Source organism: Helianthus annuus, chromosome 2, assembly GCF_002127325.2.
Source record: "Helianthus annuus cultivar XRQ/B chromosome 2, HanXRQr2.0-SUNRISE, whole genome shotgun sequence".
Classification (NCBI taxonomy): Eukaryota; Viridiplantae; Streptophyta; class Magnoliopsida; order Asterales; family Asteraceae; genus Helianthus; species Helianthus annuus.
Genome location: NC_035434.2, coordinates 111,022,295 through 111,050,104, shown reverse-complemented (window position 1 = coordinate 111,050,104; position 27,810 = coordinate 111,022,295). Strand labels below are relative to the sequence as shown.

Here is a 27,810-nt window from a genome sequence, read left to right as displayed (position 1 = left end):
GATACCACAATGGAAATGGGAAGAAATTTCCATGGATTTCGTTACAGGCCTACCCAGATCCCAGCGTGGGAATGATACCATATGGGTGATCGTGGATCGACTCACCAAGTCTGCACACTTCCTGGCTATAAAGGAAACAGATAAGTTCTCCACTCTCGCAGACGTTTATCTCAAAGAAGTTGTTTCGAGGCACGGGGTGCCCACCTCCATCATTTCGGATCGCGATGCACGATTCACGTCGAAGTTATGGCAAGCGATGCACAAATCTTTCGGCTCACGGTTAGATATGAGCACAGCATATCATCCTCAGACGGATGGGCAGTCTGAGCGAACGATCCAGACTCTTGAAGACATGCTTCGAGCATGTGTCATCGATTTCGGCAACGGCTGGGAAAAGCACCTCCCTTTGGTGGAGTTCTCATACAATAACAGCTATCACACCAGCATACAAGCCGCTCCATTCGAGGCATTGTACGGGCGTAAATGCCGGTCACCTCTCTGTTGGGCAGAGGTGGGGGATAGTCAGATTACGGGTCCAGAGATTGTAGTGGACGCCACGGAAAAGATTGCACAAATACGACAACGCATGGCGGCAGCACGCGACCGTCAGAAAGCATACGCGGATAAGCGTAGGAAACCGTTGGAATTTCAGGTCGGGGACCGGGTTTTACTTAAAGTCTCACCCTGGAAGGGTGTGGTTCGTTTTGGCAAACGGGGCAAACTAAATCCGCGGTACGTCGGACCGTTCGAGATCATTGAGAAAATAGGCAAAGTGGCCTACAAGCTAAACCTACCAGCTGAACTCGGTGCAGTTCACAACGTATTCCACGTGTCGAATCTGAAGAAATGTCTGTCAGATGAGACCCTCATAGTTCCTTTTAAGGAACTCACTATCGACGAGCGGTTGCAGTTCGTCGAGGAGCCAGTTGAAATCACGGACCGGGATGTTAAGGTCCTCAAAAACAAGAGAATCCCTCTTGTTTGAGTTCGTTGGAACTCCCGACGTGGCCCAGAGTACACCTGGGAACGCGAAGACCAAATGAAAGAAAAGTATCCCCAGTTATTCAAAAAAACCATGCAACCACTGCTGAGGCTGAAGCTACTACTACAGAATTTCGGGACGAAATTCCAAATCAACGGGGGGATGATGTGACACCCCAGGAAAACCAGTGAACGATACAACTTACCTAGCTTCCTCAGTGAGTGCGTACCAAATTTCGGGACGAAATTTCTTTCAAGTTGGGGATAATGTGACAACTCGAGTTTGGCTTAACCTTTTGCTTCTTTGTTAAGTGTGTTTTATACATTTGGGTGCACTATATTTGAATGTATGATAATAATTTCATTTGTGAATTTAATTATGTGTTTGTGAAATTAATAAACAACAAAACCCCCCATAGCCGAAAACACCCATTTGAAAACCCCTCCCCTGCGAAATCATTCTTGGTGAAAACACCTTTGTGTTTTCGTCCAACATATGCCCAACGAAAACAAAATGGGCTTTGGCCCAGTATTGATCTATTATATGTGTTAATATTTACCCTTACGCAAGAACGATATTCGGCAAGCAAACCCTAACCACCTCTCGCATCCTCCCTCTACCCTTGAACCTGACGGCAACCTTGCATTCCCCGAATCTCTCCGGATCGATCCAATCATTTATCCGTTCATCGCGGTTAGTGTTAATCCTTATGAGATTAGTTGATCACAAATTACTTTTGATTTATTTGTGGATAGTATGATGTAACTGCTATGTGTTGTGCTTGTGAACGGAATGATGATTTTGCTTAATGTTCGATTGAATTATGTGAAACAACGATATGTTAACATGTAATACATATTAGGGATAATGATTATAAGAATAAATCTGAGGATTTTTAGGCCACTGATCTGATCATGCTAGTTAATGTTTGAGAATTTTGTTAATTGAGTATTGAATGTTTATGTATTGCTCTTTCGTAAATACATCGATGATATGATTTCTAGTATTGGTTGTAACTGTTGTTGAGGATGATGATGTTGCCAGGCGAGAACACACAACTGGACGAAAACACTATAGTGTTTTCGTCATACTTCTAACCAACGAAAATCAAAGGGAGTTCGGCCCATATAGTGTTTTCGCCAACCAACTGGTTTTCGACCCAAGTATGTCTTCGCCAGCAATGGATTTCGGCCCAAGCTTGGTGTTTTCGGGCCCAAGTGTTTCCATCACCCTTATCCAAACGAAATCCCTTATTCAACGAAAACACATTAGTGTTTTCGGCAACAAGTGTTTTCGGCCCACAGTTGGTGTTCGGCCCAAAGGTGATTTCGGCCCATTAGTGTTTTTTTCGCCCAAGAGTGATTTCGGCCTAGTGATTTGTAACTTTGTATCTAGCATGTTAAATTGTTACAACCCTGTTATATGTAGTAATTTAGTTAAACGGGTTAACTCTGCTATGCATGTTTAGAATGTAAACTCAGTTAAGACTATTAACTCTGGTTGGTTTAAGTACCCAGTTAAACTTGTTTACCATGCTACGTCTTTAACTCGGTTAAGAGTGTTATTAGATAATATGCTAGGATAAACTGTGAAAGGCTGCTATGTGAAACACGAATTGTGTACATGTAATTAATTGTGATAGATGCATGATGTTAACTGCCTGACACACTCTGTGGTATTGATTGTACATGAAATCTTGAAAACATAAACTGATGATATACACGTGCGTACTATAGGTCGTGATTGATTAATTGTGAGCGTGTAACCCTTTCTAGCATACCGAGCAAACCAAGGTGAGTTCACACAGCCAAGGCATGGGTTCCCGGGTGGGAATGGGGTTGATGGATTATTGTGTATACTTAGCTGATAGAACGTATCGAATGCAAACCGACTAGACTAGTAACACCTATTGAACTGATCTTCGCACACCTGCCAAGGGTTGGCCGCGATATTATGACTGACTTCGCACACCTGCCTTTGGAAGGCCGCGAACTAAACTTGCTAACCTCTTCGCACACCTGCCTTTGGAAGGCCGCGATACAAGTAAACCTAGTCTAGAATACTCGGGATGAATATCCCCTAATATCTTCGCACACCTGCCTGGGAGGCCGCGATGGAAATATGATACATGATATAAACGAACGAACATACTATTACTCATACCATACTATTACTGAACTGTTAACTGTGAACTCGCTCAACTAGTTGTTGACTCTCTGTTGCATGCCTTGCAGGATCTTAGGTACTTATGGAGCTTGCACTGGAGGAGCGGATCGTTGTGGGACTCGGATCGCAAACATTATGTTAAACAATTGAACTTATAACTTTACTTTGGATTTTCATTATTACGCTTCCGCTATTGATACTATGTTGGTTTGGAACATCAGTCGTATTGATTTGGGTTTTACAAACTATATTAATTATATTATGCTATGTTCAATATAATTGATGGCTTAATCCTGGTCGCGTCACGCCTCCAAGCGGTGGTACTCCGCGTGTGGATTTTGGGGGTGTGACACGGCCGGCGTTTTCCGGCGTTATTTTTGAAAAAAAATGGGTTTAGCGTTATTTAAAAAATGCCGGAACACATTTGGTTGTCCAATGAAAGCTTGCCATGTGTGTATAATATTTGTGTGTGTTTATAATTAGTTTTATTTAAAAGAAAAGGAAGAAGAGATTGGTTTTTTTTTTTTAAGTTGTAGGTGGTGGGGAAGAAGAAAGGAAGAAGAAGAAAGGAGGAAGAAGAAGAAGGGATAAAGGAGTGATGGGACCTTTGGTGGGGAAAAAACAAAAGGTAATTTTTAACTTTATTTTTTTTTAGGTTTTTTAATTTTCTGTTTTTTATTTCGGTTTCTTTTATTTTTTCAAGTAGTGTAATTTTTATTTTAAATTAATGAAGTTTTTTATGTTTTAAATTAAAAAAAATAATTGGGAAATGATTGCATGGGCGTTATTGGAATAATGCCCCACTACACCACTTTATGCTATAATGCCCCATGCTGACTGGAATGACACGTGCCCCAAAACGCCCCATGGTGGGGACATTATATTGATTTACCACTACACATGGTATTAGAAAAAGCTTAGGTGAGGGTCATTGCTTTGTCGACCCATTGGCCATTGCTGGTGCTTAAAGCCTCGAATGTACCTTTGTCCATTCTTTTATTTTTCTTTAATTAAGCAAATTAAATAAAGCATTGTATGTAATAAAACTTTTTACCATGTCAAGTACAAAAATTGATTTCATTGCTCCTTTGAAGTCAATCTCTACCAATCTTGCCATAACAACTTAATATTCCAATCACACATACAACTCTCATTTCAAAAAAAAAAAAAAAAAAAAACCCGGCCATTCCGGTCCCTGTAGTTGTCAATTGGAATCAATCAAGTCCTTCTATAAAACGTCCGTTAGTGAATCGTTAGTATTATGGTTAAATGACCAAATACCCCTGAGGGACGAAATTGCAACAGAAAAAGTATTTGCCTTCTTCAAACTCACCTTCATCTCTCCTCTCTTTATCATCTTCCTCTGACCCTAAAAATGGCATCGTCGTCATCCTGCTCTCTTCATCATCTTCCCCTTTTGATACCGCCCAAACGAACAAGAAACAAAGGAAGGAAGCAGGCATGATTGAATTCAAGAAAAAACACACTTGATATTTGACAACCGGGTCCACTGGCAGTCCATGATCCATCTGTTGAGACTCAGACACGTGTCTGAGTCTCCCAAAGCCTCCAAGAAACCATTAGATGATCACGGTGAAAGGAAGATAACCATTATATAAGGAAGGTAATATATTCGGTGAAGGTAAGCATTCAATACTCTTCTCATTAAATACGCAGAATACTCCATTCATTCAGACAACCTCGGACCTCATTTATCACCCTCATTAACTCGAGTTCACACCAAGGAGAATATTCCGGCGACTATACTCGTCGGAATAAGCTTCTCATCACCTCCGGCAAGTTTACTTACCCTCACGCCGGAGCTTGGTCACGAATTCCCCCCCCCCCCGGGGGTCCTCCGTGGCGAGGCTAACGGTTTTCTTTCTTGTAGGACAACAAGGCAGGATCTTTACAACATTGACGAGCCCCATTGACCGTCAACCGGGACTTGAGGACTCGACAATATTCCTAACTTTTTAGAAAGCAAATCGTGTGCATTGAAATGCCATTGACTATCTTTTTTGAACCATCAAGTATCATTCTACTGAGATTCAATGTTCCTGTGATGCATAATTGGCCATCGGCTATCCATTATGTAAAAGGAATTTATATGGAACCTGATTGAATTCAAGTGTGTTTTAATTTAAAATTAAGTAAAAAAGCTCAAAGATTTATAAACGGAAAATTGGTTTTTAATAAACCAACATTTGTCCCGTTGGTAAATAATAATCTTACCTACGTAATTGGTATACAATAATCCTACCTATCAACATGTTGGTACTCAATGAACTTTCGTTAATTTTTTTAACTGAAGTTAGTTTTTAAGTTTTATTTATTACACAAACAGTCGCTGTAGTTGTAATTTACTAGTTTTAACTATTTTATAAAACAAAAAAACCTCAAGAACAATTACTAGTTTTAAGTTGTCAACACTTTGATTCTCCATATGAACCGTAGATTGGAACCCACCCCCAAATCGGTCGAAAGAATCAAGAGTGATAGAAATTTGTTTGGGGCTTTTAATCACTGACCAAAACCGAGTAGTTTGATACCTGAAATTCCAATTTTGGTGGTCGTTTACTTGATCCGTTGGAGAACTCCCATGGCGGTGGCGGTGGCGATGGTAGTTGTTTAGATCGGAAATCAAAATCGAGGAAAAGGAGGATTTTCGAGTGGTGTTTGTGATAAATCTGGAACTAGTACACATATGTATATATAAAATTTAATTACATGGCCCTTGAAGTTTTTTTTTTGTTTTACAAAATAGTTAAAACTAGTAAATTACAACTACAGGGACTGTTTGTGTAATAAATAAAACTTAAAAACTAACTTTAGTTAAAAATAATTAACGGAAGTTCATTAAGAACCAACATATTGATAGATATGATTATTGTATACCAATTACGTAGGTAAGATTATTATTTACCAACAGGACAAAGGTTGGTTTATTAAAAACTAATTTTTCTAAATAAAGGAAGCAGACAAGTCCTTGGTTTTGAGTTTCTTGATCTACCTGTCAGTGATGGATTCAAGAAAAAAGTCTCAAAGATTGAAGCTTTTTATATTAACATTTCGACCCAATTGAGCTTGAAGATTCAAGAAATTTGTGGTTTTTTCAATTGCGAAATGGAATTTTGGGGAAATGAAGAAAACCCACTTGATAATTTTGAATTTGAAGTAAAAGACAGATGGGAAAAGTAGAATTGAAGTGAAGAAATTATGTGGGTGTTTGGGTTAGCTTATTTTAAGACTTATAAAAAGTTAATAAATCATTTTAATAGTGTTTGAATAAGGGTTGAGAAGGAGTTTTATAGTTTAAAAAGGAGAAAATAATAAGTTTAGAATTTATGACTTATGACTTACAAAAAAATAATAAGTCATATAAGTTAAAAGGAACCCTAACCACCCTCTATGAAATTGGAGAATGAAACCTGCTTTAGGACTTGTAAAGAGAGAATTGACGAAAATACTCTTCAATTTCTAATTAAAAAGACAACCATACCCCGATCACGAACAATTGACTAACATAATTCTAACTTCTAAGTTAAAAACAACTATACCCCGGTCAACTAATAATTGACCAACATAAAATGTTAGAAGGGACTTGATTGATTTCAATTGACAACCACAGATACTGTAATAACTGTTTTTTTTTTTCAATTGAGAGTTGTATGTGCGATTGGGTGTAATCCAGAGACTAAAGTTGTACTTTATTCTAATTTATTTAAATAGTTTTAGATAAGGATGCCAAAAAACACAAACTAAACAGAAAAACCAAAAGAACATGTAATATTGTGGAGGGTATTTGGATAATTGGATGGTTTTTGGGGTAGTTTAAGATCATATAAGATCATAAAATGGGTATAGCAATGCTCGTGAACTCGACAGATGATGTGTAACAGGTGAGACATGGTATACAATCTAGTATGAGACTTGGATTACCAAAATTCATCTCATATATCATGAGCTTTTCTATTTGATTTTGTTAAATACCACAGTTATGATTTTAAGTGTTTTTTATTTATTTATTTATTTATTATTATTATTATTATTATTATTATTATTATTATTATTATTATTATTATTATTATTATTATTATTATTATTATTATTATTTTGAGTTTAATTTTGGCAAGTGATCTAAAAACTAAAATCGAGTTTGAGGTTAAAATACAAGAGGAAAAAGACCAAACATCATAAGCACTAGACATTTAAGACAAAATCATTTTGCATAAACTTTTCAGACAAACAATATCACAAGTGAAACTTTTTAACAAAATCTAAAACTTAAGCAACAAAAATTATAAATTCGGTAATAATGTTTTCTCCACAATTTAAAGGACCACAATGGGCCCACATCTTTTGTTCGAGTTGACTAACACAAATAACAAAAAGTTGAAGATTCAAAAGCTCAGTCACATGTGATCATGTGATTTCTAAACTAGGTAATATGTAGCAACACATGTTTAACATACCAATTAAATTTATTTGAGTTTTGGTTTTTGTTTCACATTTTTTCATTTCTTTTCAAATTTTTAATCTCGATTTTAGACATATTTTCACTTACCAAACATTTTTCTTGTAAGGTGACTTGTACAAATCAAAACTTGGATATAAAAATTTTAATAAAAAGAATGATATGCAAAATTTGTACATTTATGTTGTGATAACATGCATTATACAAAAAGTAAAAATAGTTTGTCTGATTTAGATATTTATAGCAAGTGACTCAGAAACTAATTAATTAATTTAACAAACATCTACAAGGGATAGCTTGATGGTAAAGTGGTGTGTTCTCCAACGAAGTGGTTGTGAGTTCAGATCTCACAAAAGACAGGTGTAGTGTGATTTTAACCATTTAAAATAATTAACAAACGAGACATTAACTCGTATTTCACAATACTAAAGAACGTTAAAAAAAGAAGAAAATAAATATTGTATTAAAATGCGAGAAAATCATTAAAGTGTTATTTTTAGGTGTGTTATATCTATATGATTATCTCAATACATTTTGAGTTAAGCTAGGCCAACGTACAACTTATGAGTAACAATGTACAAGCAACTAATTATAGCACTATCACCTATTCGATTTTAGGATAATGTTGTACCACTTTGAATACGCATGGTCCAAAACAGAATTGTCATTAATTGCTTTACTGAATGTACAAAAGTTGTCCAAAAGATCAGGAGCTTTACCATAGCAAACATGAATGAACGAACAATTTTTATTACATAAAATACATGAGAGTTACTATAATGGTTTGAATTATCGGAAACAAGAGAATAATTATCTTTTGATTTCTCCAACGGCAAACTATCCTATTACTAAATACTTCTATAAGACCGGACGGTATGGGGCTCGTTCAGGGGCGGATGTAGCATATAGTAAGGGGTGGCGTCCGCTACGGCTTGGCGTTCCGGCGGTAGTGTAAAGTTAGTGTAAATTTTGGAAAAATTTGACCTTTTTTCGATTTCGTTACCGCTTATTTCTAAAACGTTATGGCTTGTCGCGAATCCTAGATCCGCCACTGGGCTCGTCCCCAGGCCCATCCCCTTGCCGCTGCCCCAGCCTTGCCACCCCCTTGCTCTGTCGCCGTCCAGGTGGCGTCCTCTTCGTCCACCCACAACCGCCCAAGCCGAGCCTCACCCCCTCACACACACCTATACATACACATATATAAAGGGGTTCATCCCCCACCCCCTAGGTCCATCCCCTTTAGGCCCATCCTCACACCCGCTTACGTGGCGGTCTATGTGGCGGCCCATCCTTGAAGGACTACCCTCCTCCATACCTTCCAGTCTAACTGAATCTTGCAGAATTGAACACTTCGCCTCTTTAATAGAGGAAAGACACCTTACCACCACACCATGTCTCTTGGAGCCGAATCTTTCATGTATATCTATAATTCAGGTAGAAAATGCCTTGAAATATACGAACATAGCCACATTTTATGAGAATAAAGAGAAAAATAAAGTAGATAAAAGTAGACAATTAGATGATGAAAAGACTCCTTGCACATTTTTAAACGCAAACCTTCTAAGATGTATCATAATCCATTGTGAGCTTTTATGTCAAACCTTTCACATACACCGTTCTTCATACACGTGCTTGATTCACTTGACTAATCTATCTTTAGGCGTATCGATGAAAACATATATACAAATACCTTTGTCTGAGATTGTACCGGTTCCTAAGTGATTGTTTTCATTTTGATTTAAACATAGTCTTTATAGATTGGAGGGTATTCTTGAGTTTTTCTTTTATAAGTGTATGTGTAATTTCAATACTTAAACTACAATTCCTTATTATATAGTAACAAAGAGTTATATATAAAACATAAAACATTCAATTCAATGGTACCAAACGAGAACTTGAACCTCAATATGGATTATCAAAAATTTAAGATGTTTAAGCTTATTTTGTTGTAAAATCAAGCTTTTTTGGGTCACGTAATACATTAAGTTTTAAATTTTGTACGTCACTTGACGTTAAATATTTAAATCTACATCATTTGAATCACGTGTTTGGTCACCACTTGAAACCGCGTTTGTTTTAAGTTAAACGCGAAAATAATTTAAATATGTGTATATAAAGATTCAAAAATATATAATAGTCGTTAAATTTTTAAATCTACGTCATCTGAATCACGTGTTTGGTCACCACTTGAAACACGCTTTTTAAAGTTAAACGTTAAAATACTTTAAATATGTATATATAAAGATTCAAAAATATAAAACATTCATTAAATATTTAAATCTACATCATTTGAATCACGTGTTTGATCATCACTTGAAATTACGTTTGTTTGAAGTTAAACCAACGTGAAAATAAATTAAATATGTGTATATAAAGATTATTAAAAAATAACAACTTTACACAATGTGCAACTTCCAATGCACCTATCTAGCATTATGAAAGAAGAGTGTTTATATGCCACCACAATTTTTTCCAATAAAAAAGAAGCTAAAAAACACACAAAGCCAAGATTACATAAACAAACCCTTCAAACAACCATCATATATCACACATTACTAAAATTTGACGCCTTTCCAAGTCTTTAGAAACAAGTAGTTTCCAAAAAAGTAAATATCATATCCTTCAAAGTTTTACCAAATATAATAAGTTTGGAGGATTATTTTTAAGGAAGTTTAGGATGATACAATATTTCTTTTCCCAAAATCCCTCAAACCCAACCATTCCCATAGTTCTCACCAAACCCTTCATAAAACCTAAGTTCCAACCTCCCTCCAACCGGATCTTCATCGTCTTCATCATCATCGTCGTCATCCCATAATCCATCATCCAAGCTTTCATAATCAAATAACGAGTCCGAATCCGAGCAACTATGACCCTCGAATTGATCCACGACATGTGGGCCCAACACCTTGATCATTAGAGCCCGCTTCTCGAGCCAATCTTGATCCAACTTCACATCCCAACACCCTCTAACATCCAAAAACTCTAGTCGGTCACACCGGTTTATAATCTCCACTACGCATTCGGTGTCTATACAATTATACGCCAGTTCAAGGTGCTTCAACTTGGACATGGTGGTAGCGATGGCCACCGCCTCCTCCACCTGTGGCCACCGCTCTTTTAAGTCTATAGGGTGCATATTGCGGCGGAACCCTACAAGTGCCTTGCAAGACTCTCCTATTGCCGATAGTGAACGAGCACTTATCTTGCAGCAGTAGCTTAAGTCCATGAATGTGACCGCTGAAAGCTTGCTTGATACTTGTTCCACTATCGTATCCGTGATGTTACATCTTGGAATCTGCAATGTTTGTAGCGATCGCGCACTGATATAGCAAACAGGATGCCCCAAAAACCAAACCAAACATAACATTAAAATCAAAATCAAACAATCAACTGCCATAATAAAAGATGATTACAAGCAAATGCGCCAACTATAATCCACTTAAAGAAAAAGCTACTCAAAAGGTCCGACCCCGGCTCTTAAAACCGCCGTACTGTATTCGTACTCGTACCGATTGTACCTATTTGCTACCCGTATGACTGCTGAAAAAAATAAATAAATAAAGTGGTACCAAAGCGGGTACCATACCGAAATACCCGTTAGGGGTGAGCATGGTGCGGTTTGGTTCGGTTATTACCTATAACCGAAACCATAATCGCACACTGCGGTTATCAAAAAATCATAACCGTTCGGTTTCGGTTAATGCGGTTACGGTTAATCGGCTATTGCGGTTAATGCGGTTTCGGTTCGGTTATTATTAGTGTAAACTATAATTGGGCCAATAAGGTTGGGTCATGGTTAAAAGTTAAAACATTCAAATACTTCACCAAAGATAAATATAGATTAGGCCATGGTTAAGCATTTAAATACAAACTTAAAGATTTATGGTGCTACGGATTTGGCTATGTTTAAAATATTCGGTTCAGTTCGGTTATTTGCGGTTATGAAAATAAGAATAACGATAACTGAACCGCAAGAATAACGGTATTACCCGTACCGTACCAATATATTCGGTACCCAGTTTTGTTAAAATTTGGTACCGGTATTTTCAGTACCGGTACAAGTATAGGTACCGTACCGATCCCATCCCTACTATAGACCCAGTTTTGTTAAAATTTGGTACCTGTACTTTTCAGTACCGGTCAAGTATAGGTACCGTACCGATCTCATCCCTACTGTAGACCATAGTAAATCAAGTAACACAAAATATGCCATGAAACATGATTGTGCTTAGTAAATTAGTAATAATCACCTTTGAGTGTAAATTGTCTTACAAGTTATAAGCATAGATATATTACCCAAACACTAAAACTGTAAAAGATTATTACTTTAAAATTACACATCTATCCAAACAAGCCATCAATATTAAACTGTAAAAAGAGAGTTCATGGGACTTACTGATCTGCAAGAAATGAGAAAGTGAGATCATTCAGAATGCCTGAGACGGTGACCTCGCGGAGGGCACCACCGCTTCTGGTAACAAGTAGCCGGAGCATATGGTCAATGTGATCCGGGTTTGACCGATAACTCCAGTCAAGAATGTTGATATGTTGCCAACAGTAAGGACCCGAGACCGCTTGGTTCCATGATTTGCACACTCTCGGAACAACTGTGAGTGTTTCTTGAAGTGATAAGTTGCTAAATATTAATCCAAGTGCATCAGGCAATAGATCTGCCCAGTTCCTCAAATTCACCCCTCCTTCCATCTAATTTCTATTTTTCACAAAAAAATAAATAAATAAATAAAACTAAAATGAGTTCTTTAAATGTTTCCCATTCAAGATTTTAGCTTTTTAGGTTAATTCTTTTTTATATGATACCATTTTAGTAGTTTAAAACTGGGAAGTTCATGTTTTTATTTATAATCAAACAAACTCTAACATTGTTTATGTCAAAGTTATTACATTTGACCATAAAAGTCAAAAGTAGTAAACTGTAAATCCTAAAGCTTTCTTTAGCTTCCATAATGTGGAGTAAGTTGTAAGCATTTCACAAGCACTTGTGAATTGTTGTTAACAAGTCAAAAAAGGTCAAATCTTGACCACTTTTTTCAACATTATGTGGAGTAACTTGTAAGCATTTTACAAGCACTTGTGAATTGTTGTTAACAAGTCAAAAAAGGTCAAATCTTGACAACTTTTTTCAACATTTCAGAGAGATCTTGAATCCAAGAGTTGTTGGGAGCCTGATTAAATTAAATATTATTAATCAAAACTAGACATGTGAGGCTCACATAAAGTTCTTGAATTTTTTATTAATTTAACCAATTATAGATTTGAATCAACAAAAAGGGATTTTTACATTATCAATTAGAAAAAAAAAAAAATATTAAAAAAAAATCCCATATTTAGGTGGGATAGAACATAGAAGAGATTCACATTTGAGATCTTGAAAGATAATAAAGAATCAATATTTTTAATTTAATTTAAGACAAAAAGTGATGCTTCAACAAATAACATTCCAAATATCTTGAATCAATGAAAGTTAAGTGAAATGACATTTTCATACCTTTTCAGACCCATCTGAAATCTCAAAAATTTCTTCCAAATTTCTACTCAAATCCACATGAAACCCAAATTCAAATCAGGATTCATAAAAACAAATAAAAAAGATTCATACCCAGATGAGATATTCAAACATTGCCCTCATTCCCATTCAAATCAAGCAAAAAAATAAAATAAAAAACAGATTTTGATCCTAATCAGGAACCAAAAAACCATAAAAACTATAAGATGTATTATTACCTTGCAAGCAGAATGTGTCTGAGTTCTTGTGCTGAAAAGGGTATATAACGGATCAAACAGCTAGCAATCTAGCAGAACCCATGTGGGTTTCTTGCAAGAATCAGAGAAAGATAGAAAGATGTGCAAGAAATCCAGAGATGGAAATGAAAAATGAGCAGAAAACAAACAAGAAAAACAGGGGGTTACAAAGTGTGAAAGAAGGCACAAAAGTAATAAAAGCTTTGTGTTGTATATGTAACTTGTGAGGATAGAAGTTTACTTGTTGTTTTCTGTTTTTTAGTGAATGAATGCCCCCCAAAAATATTGTTCATCAGAGAGGAGTAGGTGGTGATTTTATTGAGCTTGTGTTATTTTCCAATGTTAAAGTCTTGAAATATAGAATGATGTACAAGTTTTAATGCGTAATGTACTGGTTTTGGAAGCATTGTTGTGGTGTGTTGAGTAAACTTGGTTGGTGAGAAAGGAATTATCTTTTATTGTGATAGCTAGCAGAGATAAATGTGAGAGTGGGGTTGGGTGTCCTTATGTGTGTGCCAATTCAATTAATGTAGAATTTTTGACTATTTGTCAACAAATGTCAAAGTTTGACTTTTAAGGTTCATAGCATTTACGTTAGTTTTGATTGTTATGAACTTCATAGTCCATACCCATGCAAATACGGTTTCTTCTTTGCCTTAATTGTCATAATTGTTTTGTGACAATGTTAAGAATATATTATCTAGAGTAAATTACGTTTTTGGCCCCTGTGGTTATATCACTTTTACTATATTAGCCCAAAATAAGAATTTTTAACATATCTGCCCCTATAGTCTCTATAACTAACCATTTTGGTCCCTAAGTCTAGAGATCATGGGGGCCAAAATGGTTAGTTATAGAGACCATATGGGCCAAAATGGTTAGTTATAGAAACCATGAGGACAGATATGTTAAAAATTCTTATTTTGGGCTAGTATAGTAAAAGTGATATAACCACAGGGGCCAAAAATGTAATTTACTCTATTATCTATTTAAACATTTAACATGAGTTAAACACAACAAAGTGTTTCTTTTTTAATAAAACTAGGGTTAAGACTCGCCCGCATTGCGGCGCGGGTATATCATAAACATTAAATGGATTAGTCCAAACGTTATATGATGCATTAACCATATGAAAACACACATTTCGACGTATCCAATTGAACTCAGTGTAACCTGTATAAGCATTGTGATTGGATCAAACGTAAAGTAAATCAAATTCATATCGAGCAATCATAACGTATTATATGTGATCCGACTCATCCATAGAAAACGTAACAGGTATGAAGGAAAATATGCACATGTAATCGAAAGGGATTGGTTCGAGCTTTTGAAAAAAAAAAAAGAGAAAAGGAAACCATAATTTGACTCCACTGGGTTCGAAACAAACTTTATGAAACATACATAAAATAAACACGAAAACATATTATATTTGACCTGAATCATTTCCTAAAAAAGTTTACGTCGAAACGTAGAACAACTTGAATTTATACCAAAACGTACATAAAAATATGCACGTAAAAATGGTTTCTTTAAACGAAAACGTATTATATTTGACCTGACTCGTCTATAAAAAAAAGTTTACGTCAGAATATAGAACAAATCATATTTATACATAACCATAAATAAAATATGCACGTAAAAAATAGTTTTTAGAGTAAATTACAAGTTTTGTCCTTTATGTTTGTCCCAAATTTCAGGCGATGTCCTTTACCCTTAAAATTGATGAGTTTTGTCCTTAATGTTTCCAAATCGTGCACGTTATGTCCTTTAAGGCAAACCCAGTTAATTTTTTTTGTTATATCTGATCACCCAGGGGTATTTTAGTCTTTTTACCCTGTTTACTTAGTATTACTAAAAAATAAAACAAAATAATTTTAGTCTTATTATTATTATTATTATTAATTATAAGTGTATATATATCGTATATCGCCATCTCCACCACCCTTCACCGCCATATCCACCACCACCACCCTCCATCGCCACCGTCACTACGGCCACCATCACCACCACCCTCCACCCTTCACCGACATCATCACCACCCTCCACCAAACACCCTTGTTAAAACCCCTCCAATCCTTTGCCTTCTCTCTCACCTGCCGCCACCTGCCGACCTGCCACCACCACCACCACCACCATCCCGCATAACCCACCTCCACCGCTTCAATAGTGCAACCCCACCATTACCACAGCTGTACCTACACCAAAACCACCCACACAACCCACCCACCACCATCGATTCTCTCTCTCTCTCCTTCACCCACCACCGTCTCCACCATCACCACCTCCACTAGAACCCTAACCCCAACCTGCAACAACCCAAACCAGCAACAAACACCATTAAACCCACCACCCCCAAAAACCCTAACCCCAAGAACCTGCAACCACCCAAATCAGCAACCCACCACAAAGCGACGGTGAGGTCAGAGGAGCACAGCGACGGTGATGAGCACAGAGACGGTGTGAGCACAGCGACGGTGATGAGCACAGTTACCGATCTTCATACTGTTTTCGAAGGAGCAGATCGCTGGAGAAGACGGATGAGACGGTGATGTCGCCGGAATCTCTGGAGGAGCTAACCGCCGGGATGGTGGTGGTGGTGGGAGGTGGCGGCAGGTTAGAGAGAGGGGGAGATGTCACACCCCTAAAATACCACGTGCGGAAACCCCCGCGAGGCGTGTGACATACCAGGATCCAAGCCACCAATCACATTGAACTCATAATTATAATTAAATAAAACTTTCATATATTAACATAAAGCTTTACAAACGTTACATATCATTCATTGTGTACAGCGGAAGCATAAATCATTTGTTAAGTGTTTAGTAAACCAAGAGTTCATAAACCATTGAGCTTGTATTGAGATTCCATGTATCTCGACCCATGACCACTCCAGCTTCCCAGACAGCAAGTTCCAATTGATATGCACCTAAAGGCCTGCAAGGCATGTAACAACGAATCAACAACAAAGTTGAGCGAGTTCACATTTGGGTGTTCGTGTTAAGTTATTTCAAAAACATAGTTTTTCTTTAGCTGGCTTACTTGCCGTGGGGGTTACCCCATAGTTGAAAATATGATTAACCAATTCCTTCATTCCCAAACCATAACCAATGGGGGCTTCCCCATGTGAACCACTAGACCCGTTTACCATATCGACCACTGACTAAAGTAAGTTGGTGTCCTGACGTCAATGTCTATCATCATTGACTACTGCCCAGATCCATTAGTTCACGCCCGTCCTCTGAGGCACGGTGTGAGGCTTGTCAAACCTAAATAGCGCTATCTAACTAATGACCCGCTCGCCATTGGCTCGGCGATTAAGTCGATATAAAAAGGAGGGACTTCATGATAGAGAGTTTTGGTCTAGTATCTGTGTTGTCACCCTTCAATAAAGAGGGTGTGTACGTAATCCCCAAACCAGGAGATTACGCAGATTCCGATTGTATTCTTGTCACGTGTTGTCACCCTTCAATTAAGAGGGTGTGTACGTGTTCCAAACTAGGAGATCACGCAGTTTCAATCCTTTACCCTTTCCCAACCCTTGGGAATCCCATGCCTTGTGAAAAGTGTGAACTCACCTTAGATTGCTCGGTAGCTAAATATGTTTATCCTAAACTTGGTCAATCGCGTCCTATAACGGTTACCACTGGTTAGGACCGTATGAAAGTAGTTCACGTATAACACAAAGTTCATACACGGATCAAGTAATCACGTATTTCATACACAGTATTTAGTCAAGTAATCGTATAGTTTGATAATGCACACTAATGAGTATTCAATACAGTATCAGTTAGTCATGTATTCAAGTAGGTCACGCATGTTAGTCAAGTAGGTTTGAATTTCAAACAGTGCATGACTAACACCCTGGCCAAGTTGTGCAGGGTAATTCTAATCCTAGGTATGTATTCACTTCACCATTAAATAATAAAATAAAATAAAGAAAATGTTAAAAGCTTTTCATTCATGTCGTTTAGTGGGCATTTATACCCATAATTTGTTTAAACATCTAAAATTTAGAATCTCATAAGAACATGACAATACAACATTATACACGAACACTTAAACATTTCCCATATGAAATTAATTACTTGTTAAAGATGCTTGTTGAGTTTTGATATTCTTTGAATTGTCTATTCTTCTCTCTTATATTTCTCAACATATTCAGTGAATGAATTTATGAGATTTAGTTCTAAATCTCTGTTTTGATAATTCGTTTCTAGAACGAATACAAAACTATCTCAACATATACATGCATGCACCAAACCAACCCATATACATTAATTATCTCATATATGTGTAGCGTTTATTCATCCTACCAGTCACACAACAAGTCACTGTGAATCACAATTCATCCAGTTATTATCACAAATATTCATATCTCGTGTCCATGATCCCCAACGTACACATAACGACACTCGCCATATGGTCGGTTCACATGGTACATGTGTATGGAGTTCGTACATATAAGCACATATATTAGCACAGTTTCCATACCAAGTCCAAGTCACAGTTTCCCTACCAAGTCAAGATCTAGCATCATATATAAGCAGATCACAACAATTTGTCTATAATTCATATAGTTATCTTATAACAAGTTAAGATCATGCCACGAATGCACATAAAGCTAAGGTCGATATCGAACTGTGGCATATAAAACTAACAGCTTCATGTATAACTCTACTTTCTAGCAAAGCTTAAAGTCAAGATCGAACCGAAACCGCGACGAGTCTATTACTAAAACTACGGACGAGAGAGAGAGATCTTACCGGTGTTCGCCGGAGATTGAACTCGCTGGAGAAGAAGCAGGTTCGTTGTAGAAATTTCGAGTGAGGGAGGAATAGTTACGACGTGAGAGGGGTGGGTCTTCTTGCTGCCCTAGGGTTTGTGGGGGAAAAATTATTATGCGAATATACAACCTACGTAGCCTAATAAACCTGAGGGTGAAGGCGGTGGAGTTGCAGTGGGCCGAGAACCATCATCACGGTTCCGTGTTGGGCTGATTTCTTGGGCCGCACCTCACAAAAGATCCCAAACATAATACGTGAAAGGGATTTAAGTTGGGTTGCGAATCACATGGGTAAATGAATAAGGGGGGTGGCGGTTGAACTGACTAAAAGTGTAGACAATTTAGGAGGTAAAAGTGGCTATGGAGTTTTGAGGATTTTAATTGATTTACATGTTGTACATTATCGTCATATTTTACTTTCTTTCTTTCTTTATGTCACACCCCAACCGATGGCGGAATCATCGGGGCGCGGCACTGAGCGAAACAGATTGTTCAGAAGTTTCCATAACAACTAACATACAATTCAGTTACACAACACGTCCCATACCGTGTCCCAAACAATATCAAGTTATCATAGAAATCGACTAAACAATATGGGAACTGTTCCGACAACTCAAATTCTTAATTATTACAAACCGAATGTAAATATTGTTTTAAGACTTCTAGACTGCTAACTATAGATCTTACTGACTACAGGTGCCAGTGCAAGATCTACAGATAATTATGGCCCTGGAACAGGTACGTGGACACTGTCCTAAGGTCACAAACTCCTAGAAGCTTATTATTGCCTCGCTTCCCTAGCACGCTAGCAGCTTAAACACCTGTCACATACGTTAAAATAACAGTCAATACATATAATGTAAAGGTGAGTACACAAGTTTGATATAGCATATAAAGTTCGAATAGTTTACGCATAACCAAGCACGTACACAAGGGCAAACGATGCATGTAAATTATCAACATGGGACCATCGATACCAACGACTTCGAGTTGACTGTCCGAGACAGTTCGCAATACATGATTACCACCGTAATCCATGCAAGTAATTGTCCTTAGCAACCCCCGTGTGAACGGGTGCTGAGTCCAAACTATAGTACTACGTTGCTAAAGCAGGCAGATAGCACTCCACGTGTAAACATAATAAACAGCAATCATTTAGACAAGTAATACATGCAAGTAGGTTAGCGTTCAAATAGTTTGTGTTGATTGTGATTTTGATAGTTTACGTATGTAACACCCCAAAAGTGCTGAAAGCAAAAAGGGATCGAGTATACTCACAGTGGTTGGTTGTGGATTGAAGGGAGCACTGAGAATAGGTTAGCCTGAATAGTTCGATAACACAATGATGAGTAACGCGGAAAAAGTAAACAATGTACTTGGATCGAGTAGGCCATTCGATCGGACAGCAGTTCGATCGAGTGGGCTGTTCGATTGGTTTGAAAGTCCGTTCGAACATCCATTCGGTCGGCTGGCTGGCTCGATCGGCTGGTTCCTTCAAGTGGATTGTTTCTTCCTTTAATGTGAAGGATGTGTTTGTGTATGATGGTTTGTACTACCTTTCAAGTTGGTCGATCGAACAGCTGTTCGATCGGTTAGCCCAACCGATCGGTTAGCATTGTATCGTTTTCAAATATGTCACTCGATCGGCTGGCATGCTCGATCGGGTGACATTCCAATGTTTCGAAAAGGTTAGATGTTCTAAAGTATAGTATCTCATGATCCGAGCAGTAATGATTACAATCGAGTGGCGTAGTCGATCGAACAGTACCTCGTCAATACTACACTTTTGGTGAGTTGGTGGGTCTAAGTGCTAGTCGATCGGTTAGCCTAACCGATCGGCTGGCATAGTCGTTCGGTTGGGCTGTTCGATCGAACAGCCTAGCCGTTCGGCCAGCTTCTCGATTTGGTTAACCTATCACTTAACACTTGTTTCTTCCCGTGAATTGTTGATGTTTTAGAGATATTTTGACTACGAGTTGAACCACCAAGCTGAAGTTCCCACTTAGCCTACTGACTCGAGCAGGAATCACCCAAATTCGGTCAGAGACGGTTTGGAACCCAAGTTTAACGTTTAACCCGGAATCGGTATATCTCTCGGTAGAACCCGAATCTTGAACCATGTGTTTGTTTAGATTGATTTGTAAATCGGTTCAAGTCCCGTTTTCACCTTTTTGAGTGTAAAAGAGTTGAAAGATAGATGAAAAACCCGTCTTTCAATCCTTTTCTACCGTGAAATGTTAAGATCTTTGGAGGATTTTAGGTTATTTATGTGGAAATCGGTTAGATCTAGCTTGCTCATGGTTGAATGAAGTCAAAAACATGAAGTTCTTGATGAACACCAAGAACACCATGATGACATCACTCAAGAACACCTAGATCTTGGTGATTTCATGGATGAAATTCAGATTTTGAAAGATAGAAAGGTGGAGAATCAATTAATGAACAAAAACATACAAGGATTAGAGCGAAATACTTACCGGTTTGAGAGAAATCTGAGATTTAGTGAGAAGAAGAGGCTGGTCGGTCAGAGCTTTTCCAAAAGTGGAAAGCTTGACAAGGACAGCCCTATTTATAGGCTTCCAAAAGAGGAAAGGGTCAGCTGATCGAACAGCATCCCTGATCGAGCAGCTGTCCGATCGAACAGCCTGTTCGATCGGCTAGCCTGTTCGATCAGGTTGCCCTGTTCGATCGGCTCGCCTGGTTTTTGAGTGTTTCGCGATGATTCTCGATATTTCGAGTTCGATGAACGATGATTTGAGGATGATAGAATTTCCTAATCAAATTACTTTTAGTCCTAACTACTATATCTAACATACAAGCATCCTTACAACCATTTCGAGTTCGATTTCCATTGAGTTTGATTCACCTTTGAGTCTCGATTGATTTGATTGATTCACCACACACTTTAACATAAAAGTAAACATGCACAAGTAACACATAAGGCACACACACACGTATAAAAGCTTTAAAATCCCCACACTTGAGTTCGATGATTGATCTGATTAGCTTGATTATTGTTTGACTAGCTTTATTGCATTGTTACTTCCTATCATTTACAGTCGGTCGTTGATTCACAGTTCGATTACCGGTCGATTAGTTTGATTATACAACACTTACTCCAAATAATACGAAAATCAAAATGAAACTAAAATGAAATTAATCTTTATTAATCTTTAATTCCAATAACAGTCAACACTTGACTTTGACTTTGACTTTTGGAAAACACGGGGTGTTACAGTCTCCCCTCCTTTAGGGAATTTCGTCCCGAAATTAGGCCGAGAACCGTACATCGCCGTGTGATTTTACCAATTTGATGCTTCAGATCTATCTGAATAACTGCGGGTACTTGGCCTTCATGTCACTTTCGAGTTCCCAAGTGAACTCCGCGCCTCGTTTGCCTTCCCATCGTACTTTTACAATAGGGATGCGAGAGCGTCTGAGTTGCTTGGTCTGTCGGTCCATGATTTCGACAGGCTTTTCCACGAAGTGTAGCGTCTCATTGACCTGAAGATCGTCGAGTGGTATTATTGCGTCGTGGTCGGCTACGCATTTTCGAAGGTTTGAAATATGGAAAGTCGGGTGGACATTGCTGAGTTCCTCCGGTAATTCGAGTTTGTAGGCAACTTTACCGATCCTTTCCAGAACCTTAAAAGGTCCAACAAATCGAGGCGCAAGTTTCCCTCTCTTGCCGAATCGGACTACTCCCTTCCAAGGTGATACCTTTAGGAGCACGTAGTCGCCAACTGCAAATTCGCGGGGCCTGCGTCGTTTATCGGCGTACATCTTTTGTCTATCCCGGGCCTTTACCAAATTTTCCCTTATCTGGTGGATCTTGTCAGTCGTTTCTTGCAGAATCTCGGGCCCATTCAATTGTGAATGACCGACCTCGTGCCATACAATAGGCGAGCGACATCTCCTACCATACAAGGCTTCGAAAGGTGCCATTTCGATGCTGGAGTGATAGCTATTATTGTACGAAAATTCGACTAACGGTAGGTGTTTGCTCCAACTACCACCAAAATCGATAGCACACGCACGGAGCATGTCTTCAATAGTACGAATCGTTCTTTCAGTCTGCCCGTCGGTTTGCGGGTGGAATGCGGTACTCAAATTCAGCGTCGTACCAAGAGCTGCTTGAAAAGTTTCCCACAATCTCGATGTAAACCGAGCATCGCGATCCGAAATGATGTCTCGAGGCGTACCATGATTCTTAATGATTTCGTCGGTGTAGATTTGGGCTAGTTTGGCCACCTTATAGTCTTCTCGTATTGGCAAAAAGTGGGCTGATTTGGTTAGACGGTCGACTATAACCCAAATACTGTCGTGACCTGATGGCGTGGTCGGAAGCTTAGTTATGAAATCCATAGCTATGCTTTCCCACTTCCATACGGGTATCGGCGGTTGTTCGAGTAAGCCTGAAGGTCTTTGGTGTTCAGCCTTGACTCTTGCACAAGTTAAACAGCTACCAACATAAAGAGCAATATCCCTTTTCATCCCAGGCCACCAGTACTTGTAGCGAAGGTCCTGGTACATTTTGTCCGCACCGGGATGAATGGAATATCGGGATTTGTGGGCTTCGTTCATGATGATCTTTCGCAAATCTGTCCTCCTCGGAACCCAGATTCGGTCCAGATAGTGGAATATTCCGTTGGCTTTGCTCACGAGCTGAGTTCCATCGTGATAGATTCGTTCTTTCTTCAACGTACGCTCGTTAAAGCATGCGTGTTGCGCTTCGCGGATGAGAGCTTCGAGGTTATACTGAGCCTGGATGTTTCGAACACCTATCACGTAATTCTTTCTGCTGAGGGCGTCTGCAACTACATTCGCCTTGCCTGGGTGATAACGGATCTCACAGTCGTAATCGTTGAGAAGTTCTACCCATCGGCGTTGACGCATATTGAGTTCTCTCTGGTTAAAGATATGTTGTAAGCTCTTGTGATCTGTGAAGATCGTACACTTTGTACCATACAGGTAGTGTCGCCAAATCTTTAAGGCAAAGACAACTGCGCCTAGCTCGAGGTCATGGGTTGTATAGTTCTTCTCGTGGATTTTGAGCTGTCGAGATGCGTAAGCTATAACCTTGTCTCGTTGCATGAGAACACAGCCAAGTCCAAGGTTTGAAGCATCACAATAGACAACGAAGTCATCGCTCCCGTCCGGCAGTGTAAGAACTGGTGCATGGCACAGCATGTGTTTGAGGGTTTGGAAAGCAGTCTCCTGCGCGGTTCCCCACACAAAAGGCTTGTCTTTATGAGTAAGGGAGGTAAGCGGTACAGCAATCTTCGAGAATCCTTCGATGAATCGCCGGTAGTAACCGGCTAATCCGAGAAAAGAGCGAACTTCTGACGGATTCCTTGGCGTAACCCATCCCTTGACTGCCTCAATCTTTGTAGGATCAACGTGTATACCCCGACTATTCACAATGTGACCCAGAAATTGAACCTCCTCCAACCAGAACTCACACTTGGAGAATTTGGCGTAGAGTTGGTTCCCCTGAAGCAACTCGAGAACCAATCGCAAATGCTGCGCATGTTCGGCCCTCGATCTAGAATAGATCAGGACATCGTCGATAAATACAATGACGAAACGGTCTAAGAACGGTTTACACACACGATTCATCAGATCCATGAAGACCGCGGGTGCGTTGGTCAGACCAAAAGGCATGACAACAAATTCGTAGTGGCCGTATCGGGTTCGAAAAGCGGTTTTGGGTATGTCTTCCTCTTGAATCCGCAACTGATGGTAGCCTGAACGTAGATCAATCTTGGAGAAACACTGTGCACCTTGTAATTGGTCGAACAGATCATCGATTCTTGGTAAAGGGTATCGGTTCTTGATGGTCAGCTTGTTCAATTCCCGGTAATCGATGCACATTCGGAACGACCCGTCCTTCTTTTTGACGAAAAGGACTGGCGCGCCCCATGGAGAAGTGCTCGGGCGAATGAAGCCTTTTTCAAGTAACTCTTGGAGTTGGTTTGAGAGTTCTCGCATCTCAGATGGAGCGAGTCGATACGGAGCTTTGGCCACTGGATTGGCTCCTGGAATAAGGTCGATTCGAAAGTCGATATCACGACTTGGGGGTAATCCAGGAAGATCATCAGGGAACACCTGAGGAAATTCTCGGACAACGGGGACATCCTTGACTTCAACTTTCTTTTTCTTGTCCGTCTCAGCTACAACAATGTTGGCCAAGAAGGCTCGATATTCCTTGCGGAGATATTTGCGAGCTTGAAGACAGGACATGAGCTTGAGATCTTTCGCAGTAGTTTCACCATAAACACATAGAATATCACCACTAGCTAACACAAATCGAATCATCTTATCGGCACACACAACTTCAGCATGGTTTTCACGAAGAAAGTCCATGCCTACTATGACATCGAAACTTCCGAGCTGCATTGGAATGAGATTAATCGGGAATACATGATTGTTGAGCTTGAGGGTACAATCACGGAGCACAGAATTGACAGCAATGGTTCTTCCGGTAGCGACTTCTACTTCGAAGGGTGTCGAAAGATAAGAGCGCTTACGTCTAAGAAGCTTCTCAAATTCAAATGACACAAAGCAGTTATCGGCTCCAGTATCAAACAAACATGATGCATATATACCATTCACAAGGAACGTACCATTGACCACGTTGTTATCAGCTTGAGCCTGGCGTGCATTGATGTTGAAAGTTCTGGCGTGAGCGGCTTGTTGTTGAGGCTGTTGTTGTTGTTGCTGGGGTTGTTGGGCTTCTTGTTTCACCACCCTGTTCGGGCACCGGTTTGCGAAGTGGTTAGGGTCACCACATGCAAAGCAGGTCCGAACATTGTTTGCCGGGGCCTGTGCAGCTTGAGGAGCTTGAGGAGCAGGGAGTAGAGCTTGGTTGGCAGTGACTTGGGCTTGAGCTTGACGGGGACCATAGCGGCAACTCGCAGTGAAGTGTCCGTAAACGTTGCAGTGGGCACAGAATCGGCAGGCCACACCCACCGGGTGATGATAGGAACATGTAGCACAGAGTGGGTGGGGGCCGGTATACGCACGCTTCGCTGGCGGCGCATTGATCACTGGTGCAGTGCGCTGTGGTTGTTGCTGTTGTGCTGGCACAGACTGAATGGGAGCAGCAGTGGTTGCGGCAGCGCAACTTTTGTTCTTCTTTCTTCTTCTCGAAGACTTGGAGGCTTGGGCAGTGGTGTTATCGGTTGATGCTGCGGTGACTTGATGCAGAGACTTGGTTTGTTTATCCCAGAAACCAGCTTTCACCCGCTTGTCGTTAATCTCAGCGGCGAGTAGGTAGGTTTCCTCGATCGTTGCGGGCTTGGAGGCGTGAACAAAATCTGCGACACAATCCGGAAGAGCACGGATGTATTTCTTGATGGTCATGTCAGAAGTCTTGACCTGGTCGGGACATATGATACTCAATTGCTTGAAACGGGCAGTGAGACCAGCATTGTCTCCCTCCTTTTGCTTGATACCCCAGAACTCATCCTCCAACTTTTGGCGTTCGTGGGGAGGACAGAACTCGTCCATCATGATTGCTTTCAATTCCTTCCACGTCAGCTCGTATGCAGCGTCGTTCCCGCGCTTGTTCCTTTCTGCGGTCCACCAGTCTAAAGCTCGTGACTGGAAGACACCGGTAGCATTGAGAGTACGGAGGTGATCTGGGCATCCGCTTTGACGAAGGGTGACTTCTACCGAGTCAAACCAATGAAACAGAGCCGTAGGGCCATCTTCACCAGTAAACTCTTTTGGCCCACATGCCTTGAATTGTTTGAAGCTAAAAGTAGCTTTGTTGGGATCTTTGGGCGTGAGGGTTCGGGATTCCTCAGATGACTTGCTTGCGTTCTCGAACACATCACTGACGGCTTTTGCCAGGGTCTTAGAGATGATAGCAGCCAGACGTCGATCCCTTTTCTCCTGGCGGGTAAGACGTGAGCGTGATCTAGGTTGTCCAGATGACGACATGGTCTGCAATAGACATCGTCACAGGCTCAACACAATGAATTCGAGTCTCACACGTTCTTAGATCTCTAAAGCTTAGAATCACGTCGCATCTCTCGTCACGTAACACATATAATCACATAAGCACATAATCATAGAGGCACATAAGCACAGAAGCAATTAAAGCAAAGAAGCAATTAGGCAAATAGAGCACTTAATTTCCTAAACACGTACGCAATTTTTATCACAGAGGCGGTCAGAAAACAGAAACCTATAACCACAAGTCGAGTGTCGTTCGTTTCGCGTATCGGATAGCATCACATTGTATCGTCTATTTTAGTCGTATAGCGTAGCATAGCACACTGGTTTCGTTTAGATCACGTCAACAGAGATTCGAATCGAGATAGAATAGCAACAAAGTCACGTAGACTGATAACAAATGGAGCAATCAACGAATCTTAAAACACGTAAACAGGTAAATCATATAAAATCAACAAAACAACACTCAAAATCGGAAAATGGATTGTCTGCGGCTACTAGACTTTGACTAACCATGGCAATTTAACTATTCACAGTTGGCTTGTCGTCACTTTCGACTCTAGGGGACATGTTTCTGCCTCGATTCTTGGGCATTATGCATGCGCATTCTAGGCCATACTCGTGGGTTCAGGTCGTTGAAGTCCGTCAATTGCCTTGGCGAGATAAAATAAAGTTGGAATAACTGCCAAGGTTAGGGTTTCACCCCTAGCTTAGCAATTTCTTCCTTGTTTTAAGAAAATTTAGAGGAAAATTTTCATCAAATTGCGGGTTTCAGCCCTAATTTGGTATAATTCTCCCCCGTTTGTTGATAGAAAATTGTGCAAAATAATTGGCAAAATTTGTAATTTAGGCAGGAATTTGCGGGTTTCACTCCTAATCCCGTCCAAATTACGAAATTTGGCTCGGAGTTCGGATGTAATGATACAACATAACATAAAAATAAGCACATAAACTTGGTCTCTTGGTTCCTGACTATAGTCTAGGTCTCTAAGACAGCGATCCGGACTAGATCGTGCCCAACCTAATTCCCTATAGTTATGGCTCTGATACCAATCTGTCACACCCCAACCGATGGCGGAATCATCGGGGCGCGGCACTGAGCGAAACAGATTGTTCAGAAGTTTCCATAACAACTAACATACAATTCAGTTACACAACACGTCCCATACCGTGTCCCAAACAATATCAAGTTATCATAGAAATCGACTAAACAATATGGGAACTGTTCCGACAACTCAAATTCTTAATTATTACAAACCGAATGTAAATATTGTTTTAAGACTTCTAGACTGCTAACTATAGATCTTACTGACTACAGGTGCCAGTGCAAGATCTACAGATAATTATGGCCCTGGAACAGGTACGTGGACACTGTCCTAAGGTCACAAACTCCTAGAAGCTTATTATTGCCTCGCTTCCCTAGCACGCTAGCAGCTTAAACACCTGTCACATACGTTAAAATAACAGTCAATACATATAATGTAAAGGTGAGTACACAAGTTTGATATAGCATATAAAGTTCGAATAGTTTACGCATAACCAAGCACGTACACAAGGGCAAACGATGCATGTAAATTATCAACATGGGACCATCGATACCAACGACTTCGAGTTGACTGTCCGAGACAGTTCGCAATACATGATTACCACCGTAATCCATGCAAGTAATTGTCCTTA

General features: G+C 39.6%; 1 protein-coding gene across 2 annotated transcripts; it reads right to left on the bottom strand.

The window, feature by feature from the left end:
- Positions 1-10,135: 10,135 nt before the first annotated feature.
- LOC110919705 (F-box protein FBW2) lies at positions 10,136-13,692 on the bottom strand. 2 transcript variants are annotated; one of them, XM_022163975.2, is made up of 4 exons: positions 13,371-13,692; positions 13,135-13,177; positions 12,025-12,339; positions 10,136-10,948 (listed from the first exon to the last, which is right to left on the bottom strand). In XM_022163975.2, exons 3-4 carry the CDS (start codon positions 12,330-12,332, stop codon positions 10,333-10,335), a joined length of 924 nt encoding a protein of 307 aa, XP_022019667.1. In that variant the 5' UTR covers positions 12,333-12,339; positions 13,135-13,177; positions 13,371-13,692; the 3' UTR covers positions 10,136-10,332. The 2 variants fall into 2 exon arrangements, with proteins under 2 accessions (XP_022019667.1, XP_022019661.1); XM_022163969.2 differs by lacking the exon at positions 13,135-13,177.
- Between the last annotated feature and the right edge of the window lie 14,118 nt (positions 13,693-27,810).

What these genes read in the sequence shown, in the direction of transcription:
- LOC110919705 (XM_022163975.2), bottom strand. Translation starts at nt 12,332, where the DNA reads ATGGAAGGAGGGGTGAATTTGAGGAACTGGGCAGATCTATTGCCTGAT. An exon ending in TTCTCATTTCTTGCAGATCA is followed by an intron (nt 10,949 to 12,024) that starts GTAAGTCCCATG and finishes TTGCTATATCAG; the next exon opens with TGCGCGATCGCTACAAACAT.